At 42.8% G+C, this 12,143-nt stretch overlaps 1 protein-coding gene across 2 annotated transcripts in view; it reads right to left on the minus strand.

Annotated features, from left to right (window-relative positions):
* Positions 1 to 12,143, minus strand: part of PGM1 (phosphoglucomutase 1) — an 86,368-nt gene that overhangs the window by 46,976 nt on the left and 27,249 nt on the right. Inside the window, exons 1-2 of one of the 2 annotated variants that reach the window (XM_078784901.1) lie at positions 6,561 to 6,578; positions 5,980 to 6,263 (exon numbers count right to left, since the gene is read on the minus strand). In XM_078784901.1, coding sequence (XP_078641027.1) covers positions 5,980 to 6,231 — 252 coding nt within the window. In that variant the 5' untranslated portion in view covers positions 6,232 to 6,263; positions 6,561 to 6,578. Of the gene's footprint in view, positions 1 to 5,979; positions 6,264 to 6,560; positions 6,579 to 12,143 lie in introns of those variants that run through there. The other variant, XM_068128276.2, reaches the window with a different exon arrangement.

Raw genomic sequence — 12,143 nt, forward strand, 5'->3', positions numbered from 1 at the left:
AGGCTGTACCGAAATTGAGATACTTAGGTTGAGGCTGTACCGAAATTGAGATACTTAGGTTGAGGCTGTACCGAAATTGAGATACTTAGGTTGAGGCTGTACCGAAATTGAGATACTTAGGTTGAGGCTGTACCGAAATTGAGATACTTAGGTTGAGGCTGTACCGAAATTGAGATACTTAGGTTGAGGCTGTACCGAAATTGAGATACTTAGGTTGAGGCTGTACCGAAATTGAGATACTTAGGTTGAGGCTGCACCGAAATTGAGATACTTAGGTTGAGGCTGTACCGAAGTTGAGATACTTAGGTTGAGGCTGTACCGAAATTGAGATACTTAGGTTGAGGCTGTACCGAAATTGAGATACTTAGGTTGAGACTGTACCGAAATTGAGATACTTAGGTTGAGGCTGTACCGAAATTGAGATACTTAGGTTGAGGCTGTACCGAAATTGAGATACTTAGGTTGAGGCTGTACCGAAATTGAGATACTTAGGTTGAGGCTGTACCGAAATTGAGATACTTAGATTGAGACTGTACCGAAATTGAGATACTTAGGTTGAGGCTGTACCGAAATTGAGATACTTAGGTTGAGGCTGTACCGAAATTGAGATACTTAGGTTGAGGCTGTACCGAAATTGAGATACTTAGGTTGAGGCTGTACCGAAATTGAGATACTTAGGTTGAGGCTGTACCGAAATTGAGATACTTAGATTGAGACTGTACCGAAATTGAGATACTTAGGTTGAGGCTGTACCGAAATTGAGATACTTAGGTTGAGGATGTACCGAAATTGAGTTACTTAAGTTGAGGCTGTACCGAAATTGAGATACTTAGGTTGAGGATGTACCGAAATTGAGTTACTTAAGTTGAGGCTGTACCGAAATTGAGATACTTAGATTGAGACTGTACCGAAATTGAGATACTTAGGTTGAGGCTGTACCGAAATTGAGATACTTAGGTTGAGGATGTACCGAAATTGAGTTACTTAAGTTGAGGCTGTACCGAAATTGAGTTACTTAAGTTGAGGCTGTACCGAAATTGAGATACTTAGGTTGAGGCTGTACCGAAATTGAGATACTTAGGTTGAGGCTGTACCGAAATTGAGATACTTAGGTTGAGGCTGTACCGAAATTGAGATACTTAGATTGAGACTGTACCGAAATTGAGATACTTAGGTTGAGGCTGTACCGAAATTGAGATACTTAGGTTGAGGATGTACCGAAATTGAGTTACTTAAGTTGAGGCTGTACCGAAATTGAGATACTTAGGTTGAGGCTGTACCGAAATTGAGATACTTCGATTGAGGCTGTACCGAAATTGATTTACTTAGGTTGAGGCTGTACCGAAATTGAGATACTTAGGTTGAGGCTGTACCGAAATTGAGATACTTAGGTTGAGGCTGTACCGAAATTGAGATACTTAGATTGAGGCTGTACCGAAATTGAGATACTTAGGTTGAGGCTGTACCGAAATTGAGATACTTAGATTGAGGCTGTACCGAAATTGAGATACTTAGATTGAGGCTGTACCGAAATTGAGATACTTAGGTTGAGGCTGTACCGAAATTGAGATACTTAGGTTGAGGCTGTACCGAAATTGAGATACTTAGGTTGAGGCTGTACCGAAATTGAGATACTTAGGTTGAGGCTGTACCGAAATTGAGATACTTAGGTTGAGGCTGTACCGAAATTGAGATACTTAGGTTGAGGCTGTACCGAAATTGAGATACTTAGGTTGAGGCTGTACCGAAATTGAGATACTTAGGTTGAGGCTGTACCGAAATTGAGATACTTAGGTTGAGGCTGTACCAAAATTGAGATACTTAGATTGAGGCTGTACCGAAATTGAGATACTTAGGTTGAGGCTGTACCGAAATTGAGATACTTAGGTTGAGGCTGTACCGAAATTGAGATACTTAGGTTGAGGCTGTACCGAAATTGAGATACTTAGGTTGAGGCTGTACCGAAATTGAGATACTTAGGTTGAGGCTGTACCGAAATTGAGATACTTAGGTTGAGGCTGTACCGAAATTGAGATACTTAGGTTGAGGCTGTACCGAAATTGAGATACTTAGGTTGAGGCTGTACCGAAATTGAGATACTTAGTTTGAGGCTGTACCGAAATTGAGATACTTAGGTTGAGGCTGTACCGAAATTGAGATACTTAGATTGAGGCTGTACCGAAATTGAGATACTTAGGTTGAGGCTGTACCGAAATTGAGATACTTAGGTTGAGGCTGTACCGAAATTGAGATACTTAGGTTGAGGCTGTACCGAAATTGAGATACTTAGGTTGAGGCTGCACCGAAATTGAGATACTTAGGTTGAGGCTGCACCGAAATTGAGATACTTAGGTTGAGGCTGTACCGAAATTGAGATACTTAGGTTGAGGCTGTACCGAAATTGAGATACTTAGGTTGAGGCTGTACCGAAATTGAGATACTTAGGTTGAGGCTGTACCGAAATTGAGATACTTAGGTTGAGGCTGTACCGAAATTGAGATACTTAGGTTGAGGCTGTACCGAAATTGAGATACTTAGGTTGAGGCTGTACCGAAATTGAGATACTTAGGTTGAGGCTGTACCGAAATTGAGATACTTAGGTTGAGGCTGTACCGAAATTGAGATACTTAGATTGAGACTGTACCGAAATTGAGATACTTAGGTTGAGGCTGTACCGAAATTGAGATACTTAGGTTGAGGCTGTACCGAAATTGAGATACTTAGGTTGAGGCTGTACCGAAATTGAGATACTTAGATTGAGGCTGTACCGAAATTGAGACACTTAGGTTGAGGCTGTACCGAAATTGAGATACTTAGGTTGAGGCTGTACCGAAATTGAGATACTTAGGTTGAGGCTGTACCGAAATTGAGATACTTAGATTGAGGGTGTACCGAAATTGAGATACTTAGGTTGAGGCTGTACCGAAATTGAGATACTTAGGTTGAGGCTGTACCGAAATTGAGATACTTAGGTTGAGGCTGTACCGAAATTGAGATACTTAGGTTGAGGTGTACCGAAATTGAGATACTTAGGTTGAGGCTGTACCGAAATTGAGATACTTAGGTTGAGGCTGTACCGAAATTGAGATACTTAGGTTGAGGCTGTACCGAAATTGAGATACTTAGGTTGAGGCTGTACCGAAATTGAGATACTTAGGTTGAGGCTGTACCGAAATTGAGATACTTAGGTTGAGGCTGTACCGAAATTGAGATACTTAGGTTGAGGCTGTACCGAAATTGAGATACTTAGATTGAGGCTGTACCGAAATTGAGATACTTAGGTTGAGGCTGTACCGAAATTGAGATACTTAGGTTGAGGCTGTACCGAAATTGAGATACTTAGGTTGAGGCTGTACCGAAATTGAGATACTTAGGTTGAGGCTGTACCGAAATTGAGATACTTAGGTTGAGGCTGTACCGAAATTGAGATACTTAGGTTGAGGCTGTACCGAAATTGAGATACTTAGGTTGAGGCTGTACCGAAATTGAGATACTTAGGTTGAGGCTGTACCGAAATTGAGATACTTAGGTTGAGGCTGTACCGAAATTGAGATACTTAGGTTGAGGCTGTACCGAAATTGAGATACTTAGGTTGAGGCTGTACCGAAATTGAGATACTTAGGTTGAGGCTGCACCGAAATTGAGATACTTAGGTTGAGGCTGTACCGAAGTTGAGATACTTAGGTTGAGGCTGTACCGAAATTGAGATACTTAGGTTGAGGCTGTACCGAAATTGAGATACTTAGGTTGAGACTGTACCGAAATTGAGATACTTAGGTTGAGGCTGTACCGAAATTGAGATACTTAGGTTGAGGCTGTACCGAAATTGAGATACTTAGGTTGAGGCTGTACCGAAATTGAGATACTTAGGTTGAGGCTGTACCGAAATTGAGATACTTAGATTGAGACTGTACCGAAATTGAGATACTTAGGTTGAGGCTGTACCGAAATTGAGATACTTAGGTTGAGGCTGTACCGAAATTGAGATACTTAGGTTGAGGCTGTACCGAAATTGAGATACTTAGGTTGAGGCTGTACCGAAATTGAGATACTTAGGTTGAGGCTGTACCGAAATTGAGATACTTAGATTGAGACTGTACCGAAATTGAGATACTTAGGTTGAGGCTGTACCGAAATTGAGATACTTAGGTTGAGGATGTACCGAAATTGAGTTACTTAAGTTGAGGCTGTACCGAAATTGAGATACTTAGGTTGAGGATGTACCGAAATTGAGTTACTTAAGTTGAGGCTGTACCGAAATTGAGATACTTAGATTGAGACTGTACCGAAATTGAGATACTTAGGTTGAGGCTGTACCGAAATTGAGATACTTAGGTTGAGGATGTACCGAAATTGAGTTACTTAAGTTGAGGCTGTACCGAAATTGAGTTACTTAAGTTGAGGCTGTACCGAAATTGAGATACTTAGGTTGAGGCTGTACCGAAATTGAGATACTTAGGTTGAGGCTGTACCGAAATTGAGATACTTAGGTTGAGGCTGTACCGAAATTGAGATACTTAGGTTGAGGCTGTACCGAAATTGAGATACTTAGATTGAGACTGTACCGAAATTGAGATACTTAGGTTGAGGCTGTACCGAAATTGAGATACTTAGGTTGAGGATGTACCTAAATTGAGTTACTTAAGTTGAGGCTGTACCGAAATTGAGATACTTAGGTTGAGGCTGTACCGAAATTGAGATACTTCGATTGAGGCTGTACCGAAATTGATTTACTTAGGTTGAGGCTGTACCGAAATTGAGATACTTAGGTTGAGGCTGTACCGAAATTGAGATACTTAGGTTGAGGCTGTACCGAAATTGAGATACTTAGATTGAGGCTGTACCGAAATTGAGATACTTAGGTTGAGGCTGTACCGAAATTGAGATACTTAGATTGAGGCTGTACCGAAATTGAGATACTTAGATTGAGGCTGTACCGAAATTGAGATACTTAGGTTGAGGCTGTACCGAAATTGAGATACTTAGGTTGAGGCTGTACCGAAATTGAGATACTTAGGTTGAGGCTGTACCGAAATTGAGATACTTAGGTTGAGGCTGTACCGAAATTGAGATACTTAGGTTGAGGCTGTACCGAAATTGAGATACTTAGGTTGAGGCTGTACCAAAATTGAGATACTTAGATTGAGGCTGTACCGAAATTGAGATACTTAGGTTGAGGCTGTACCGAAATTGAGATACTTAGGTTGAGGCTGTACCGAAATTGAGATACTTAGGTTGAGGCTGTACCGAAATTGAGATACTTAGGTTGAGGCTGTACCGAAATTGAGATACTTAGGTTGAGGCTGTACCGAAATTGAGATACTTAGTTTGAGGCTGTACCGAAATTGAGATACTTAGGTTGAGGCTGTACCGAAATTGAGATACTTAGGTTGAGGCTGTACCGAAATTGAGATACTTAGGTTGATGCTGTACCGAAATTGAGATACTTCGGTTGAGGCTGTACCGAAATTTGTGCCTATCACTGATTTCAGCCAACTTCGCCGAATCTCAATTACTCCCATTGTGGCTCGTTTGTTTGAAGAGTTTCTGGCGGGATGGGTAAATGAACGACATTGAGCACCTGATAGACCCATGTCAGTTTGGCAATATGAAAGGCAGCTATGTCATCCAAATGAAACTTAAAATTCTTCATCGTCATATCTTCATCGACCAAATGAAGATAAAATTGGTGCACAGCAGAAATGTGCATGCAGGGTAATGGGACCCATCCACACTGGGAGTGCTATTTCAGGCCACCCTAAAGCAAATACAAAAATAATCCAGTGTGCAATGAGCCATATGATAATTCATTCAGTTTTTCAGTTGGAACAAACGTACACCTAGAATGAGAATTTTTTTTAACAAAGGTCAGACTTGTATGCAGTGCAAGCATTTTTGAACGGAACTAGTCATCATTATGTATCCAGGAGTGCAAGGTGAAATCTAGTTCTAAGATCGGCAGTGTCACAGTCAACATACCCCATTTGCAGCAGCCATTCGCACAATCAGCTGGATAGCAATTCCCATGTAAAAGCGCCCATCGCCACCAACAAGGAGTGTGCATCCTTCTCGCTCGCTTGGTGATAAACATCCGAGGGTGGCTTGGATGAAGTTTTCTGTGTAGTGCGGCTTGCTTTGAAACACCGACACACGCTTGCGAAGTCCACTTGTACCTGGCTTTTGGTCATCATAGGGCTTGGTGGCCACCTGAACGACTTTGTGAGCAACCATAGTTCGGATGTGGGATGGAAGGCCAAAGGCTTCTGTGAAAAAAGCAAGTTTGTGCGATGGTTGGGAGCTTTATAGAAACCACAAACAGCCCTCGACTAACCCTCCACCCCACTCCCCCATGATTCTGAAATCTAACACCAAGGAAGTCAATCGAAAGTGACCCTTAGCATGCGCATCATTGGCTCAGTCTCACTATTCTTTGCTTCAACAAGGGTCTTCATTGAGCAAATTCCCATTTGCATATCCCATTAACGCCACAATGACACGACTGTCATGCAAATCAGCAACAACGATAAATTTCAAGAGCCAACAATAAATCATAGCCTCACACTGCTGTGTAGCTTAGTGTATTTGCTTCTGACAAGGGTCGCCTCACACTGCTGTGCAGCTTAGTGTATTTGCTTCTGACAAGGGTCGCCTCACACTGCTGTGCAGCTTAGTGTATTTGCTTCTGATAAAGGACGACTCACACTGCTGTGCAGCTTAGTGTATTTGCTTCTGACAAGGGTCGGATCACACTGCTGTGCAGCTTAGTGTATTTGCTTCTGACAAGGGTCAGATCACACTGCTGTGCAGCTTAGTGTATTTGCTTCCGACAAGGGTCAGATCACACTGCTGTGCAGCTTAGTGTATTTGCTTCTGACAAAGGTCAGATCACACTGCTGTGTAGCTTAGTGTATTTGCTTCCGACAAGGGTCAGATCACACTGCTGTGCAGCTGAATGTATTTGCTTCTGACAAAGGTCAGATCACACTGCTGTGCAGCTTAGTGTATTTGCTTCTCACAAGGCCGGTTCACACTGCTGTGCAGCTTAGTGTATTTGCTTCTGACAAGGGTCGCCTCACACTGCTGTGCAGCTTAGTGTATTTGCTTCTGATAAAGGACGACTCACACTGCTGTGCAGCTTAGTGTATTTGCTTCTGACAAGGGTCGCCTCACACTGCTGTGTAGCTTAGTGTATTTGCTTCTGATAAAGTACGACTCACACTGCTGTGCAGCTTGGTGTATTTGCTTCTGATAAAGGTCGGCTCACACTGCTGTGTAGCTTAGTGTATTTGCTTCTGATAAAGTACGACTCACACTGCTGTGCAGCTTAGTGTATTTGCTTCTGACAAGGGTCGCCTCACACTGCTGTGCAGCTTAGTGTATTTGCTTCTGATAAAGGACGACTCACACTGCTGTGCAGCTTAGTGTATTTGCTTCTGACAAGGGTCGCCTCACACTGCTGTGTAGCTTAGTGTATTTGCTTCTGATAAAGTACGACTCACACTGCTGTGCAGCTTGGTGTATTTGCTTCTGATAAAGGTCGGCTCACACTGCTGTGTAGCTTAGTGTATTTGCTTCTGATAAAGTACGACTCACACTGCTGTGCAGCTTAGTGTATTTGCTTCTGACAAGGGTCGCCTCACACTGCTGTGCAGCTTAGTGTATTTGCTTCTGATAAAGGACGACTCACACTGCTGTGCAGCTTAGTGTATTTGCTTCTGACAAGGGTCGCCTCACACTGCTGTGTAGCTTAGTGTATTTGCTTCTCACAAAGATTGGCTCACACTGCTGTGTAGCATAGTGTATTTGCTTCTCACAAAGATTGGCTCACACTGCTGTGTAGCATAGTGTATTTGCTTCTCACAAAGATTGGCTCACACTGCTGTGTAGCATAGTGTATTTGCTTCTCACAAAGATTGGCTCACACTGCTATGTAGCTTAGTGTATTTGCTTCCGACAAGGGTCGCCTCACACTGCTGTGTAGCATAGTGTATTTGCTTCTCACAAAGATTGGCTCACACTGTTGTGTAGCATAGTGTATTTGCTTCTCACAAAGATTGGCTCACACTGCTATGTAGCTTAGTGTATTTGCTTCTGATAAAGGACGACTCACACTGCTGTGTAGCATAGTGTATTTGCTTCTGATAAGGGTCGCCTCACACTGCTGTGCAGCTTAGTGTATTTGCTTCTGATAAAGGACGACTCACACTGCTGTGCAGCTTAGTGTATTTGCTTCTGACAAGGGTCGCCTCACACTGCTGTGTAGCTTAGTGCATTTGCTTCTCACAAAGATTGGCTCACACTGCTGTGTAGCATAGTGTATTTGCTTCTCACAAAGATTGGCTCACACTGCAGTGTAGCATAGTGTATTTGCTTCTCACAAAGATTGGCTCACACTGCTATGTAGCATAGTGTATTTGCTTCTCACAAAGATTGGCTCACACTGCTGTGTAGCATAGTGTATTTGCTTCTCACAAAGATTGGCTCACACTGCTGTGTAGCATAGTGTATTTGCTTCTCACAAAGATTGGCTCACACTGTTGTGTAGCATAGTGTATTTGCTTCTCACAAAGATTGGCTCACACTGCTATGTAGCTTAGTGTATTTGCTTCTGATAAAGGACGACTCACACTGCTGTGTAGCATAGTGTATTTGCTTCTGATAAGGGTCGCCTCACACTGCTGTGCAGCTTAGTGTATTTGCTTCTCACAAAGATTGGCTCACACTGCTGTGTAGCATAGTGTATTTGCTTCTCACAAAGATTGGCTCACACTGCTGTGTAGCATAGTGTATTTGCTTCTCACAAAGATTGGCTCACACTGCTGTGTAGCATAGTGTATTTGCTTCTCACAAAGATTGGCTCACACTGCTATGTAGCTTAGTGTATTTGCTTCCGACAAGGGTCGCCTCACACTGCTGTGTAGCATAGTGTATTTGCTTCTCACAAAGATTGGCTCACACTGTTGTGTAGCATAGTGTATTTGCTTCTCACAAAGATTGGCTCACACTGCTATGTAGCTTAGTGTATTTGCTTCCGACAAGGGTCGCCTCACACTGCTGTGTAGCATAGTGTATTTGCTTCTCACAAAGATTGGCTCACACTGCTGTGTAGCATAGTGTATTTGCTTCTCACAAAGATTGGCTCACACTGCTGTGTAGCATAGTGTATTTGCTTCTCACAAAGATTGGCTCACACTGCTGTGTAGCATAGTGTATTTGCTTCTCACAAAGATTGGCTCACACTGCTGTGTAGCATAGTGTATTTGCTTCTCACAAAGATTGGCTCACACTGCTATGTAACTTAGTGTATTTGCTTCCGACAAGGGTCGCCTCACACTGCTGTGTAGCATAGTGTATTTGCTTCTCACAAAGATTGGCTCACACTGCTGTGTAGCATAGTGTATTTGCTTCTCACAAAGATTGGCTCACACTGTTGTGTAGCATAGTGTATTTGCTTCTCACAAAGATTGGCTCACACTGCTATGTAGCTTAGTGTATTTGCTTCTGATAAAGGACGACTCACACTGCTGTGTAGCATAGTGTATTTGCTTCTGATAAGGGTCGCCTCACACTGCTGTGCAGCTTAGTGTATTTGCTTCTCACAAAGATTGGCTCACACTGCTGTGTAGCATAGTGTATTTGCTTCTCACAAAGATTGGCTCACACTGCTGTGTAGCATAGTGTATTTGCTTCTCACAAAGATTGGCTCACACTGCTGTGTAGCATAGTGTATTTGCTTCTCACAAAGATTGGCTCACACTGCTATGTAGCTTAGTGTATTTGCTTCCGACAAGGGTCGCCTCACACTGCTGTGTAGCATAGTGTATTTGCTTCTCACAAAGATTGGCTCACACTGCTGTGTAGCTTAGTGTATTTGCTTCCGACAAGGGTCGCCTCACACTGCTGTGTAGCATAGTGTATTTGCTTCTCACAAAGATTGGCTCACACTGTTGTGTAGCATAGTGTATTTGCTTCTCACAAAGATTGGCTCACACTGCTATGTAGCTTAGTGTATTTGCTTCTGATAAAGGACGACTCACACTGCTGTGTAGCATAGTGTATTTGCTTCTGATAAGGGTCGCCTCACACTGCTGTGCAGCTTAGTGTATTTGCTTCTGATAAAGGACGACTCACACTGCTGTGCAGCTTAGTGTATTTGCTTCTGACAAGGGTCGCCTCACACTGCTGTGTAGCTTAGTGCATTTGCTTCTCACAAAGATTGGCTCACACTGCTGTGTAGCATAGTGTATTTGCTTCTCACAAAGATTGGCTCACACTGCTGTGCAGCTTAGTGTATTTGCTTCCGACAAGGGTCGCCTCACACTGCTGTGTAGCATAGTGCACTATGCTACACAACAGTGTGAGCCAATCTTTGTGAGAAGCAAATACACTATGCTACACAGCAGTGTGAGGCGACCCTTGTCGGAAGCAAATACACTAAGCTACATAGCAGTGTGAGCCAATCTTTGTGAGAAGCAAATACACCATGCTACACAGCAGTGTGAGCCAATCTTTGTGAGAAGCAAATACACTATGCTACACAGCAGTGTGAGCCAATCTTTGTGAGAAGCAAATACACTATGCTACACAGCAGTGTGAGCCAATCTTTGTGAGAAGCAAATACACTAAGCTGCACAGCAGTGTGAGGCGACCCTTATCAGAAGCAAATACACTATGCTACACAGCAGTGTGAGCCAATCTTTGTGAGAAGCAAATATTTGCTTCTCACAAAGATTGGCTCACACTGCTATGTAGCTTAGTGTATTTGCTTCCGACAAGGGTCGCCTCACACTGCTATGTAGCTTAGTGTATTTGCTTCTCACAAGGCCGGTTCACACTGCTGTGCAGCTTAGTGTATTTGCTTCTGATAAAGGACGACTCACACTGCTATGTAGCTTAGTGTATTTGCTTCTCACAAGGTCGGTTCATACTGCTGTGTAGGACACACACACACACACACACACACACACACACACACACACACACACACACACACACACACACACACACACACACACACACACACACACACACACACACACACACACACACACACACACACACACACACACACACACACACACACACACACACAATTTATTATCAACAAAACATTATGAAACTGTTTCTGCAACAATGCTAAACCACCCCAAGAGACAGCACTTCCTCAGTCAGAGGGCAGTTGAAGAATAGAACAATCTCCAAGAATTATTTGTCAAAGCAACATCAATTAAAACATTTAAGAAGAGAATTGATAAATTATAGGAAACCATCATCAACATTCATGTTATAATTGCAATTATTAATTTGATTTTAATTAATGATACGTCTTTACATGCAATTAGCATTGTTTTCAAGTTAGATGATTATTTGGCAGGAACCATAAGCATGCAATATCTTCGTAGTTCCTCCCACAAGGCAGAAGACATGGTGACCGAACATTCTTCAGATATGCTCCTCAAATGTGTAATTGCTCTGCCGTTTAAAATTGGCACAATCTCACAATAAAGGTTTTAAATGTCTCAAAATATATAGTCTCTTTACAAGTGCTTTTGTTGTTGTATACAAAGTTGAGGCTCATGGAGGAACAAGAGCAGAAAGGATCAGGACGCAACCGAACAAAAGGAGCAGTAGTAATAGAGGAGGGAAACACACCGACAGCGAGGTTGAGGGACAAAATAGAAGGAGACTTGGAGAAATATGGGATGTGGGGAAGAATGAGAGCTATGGGTGAACAAGCCAGATACATCCACAAACTCTCAATCACAGAAGTGGAAGGAAAAACTGGAAATAAGGAAAGAGGTGGGCTTGGGGAGGGTTAATGGCGGTAGAAAAGATATTGGATGCGGATGTGGGTGATGAACAGCTGAGATGGTGGTGAGCAGTTGAGATGGTGGTGAACATCTCGCTCGAAGCCCTGCAGAGAAGAATGAGAATGTGGAAGATTGTTCCAAAGGTGTGAATAAAAGAGGAACGAATGAGTGGACGTGGGCAGTGATTCTAAATTTTGGGAGTTTCACCAGCACAGGATTACTGTCAGATGGTGTGTGCCCTGCGGAAACCTTGAAGGTTTTCCAAAGCACGGAAAGGGCAGAGGGTGCAAGACCAGAAAGGAGGCGGAAGTGGACAGAGACCACCAACCTATC

This window comes from Myxine glutinosa, chromosome 1, assembly GCF_964187855.1.
Source record: "Myxine glutinosa chromosome 1, kmMyxGlut1.1, whole genome shotgun sequence".
Taxonomy (NCBI): Eukaryota; Metazoa; Chordata; class Myxini; order Myxiniformes; family Myxinidae; genus Myxine; species Myxine glutinosa.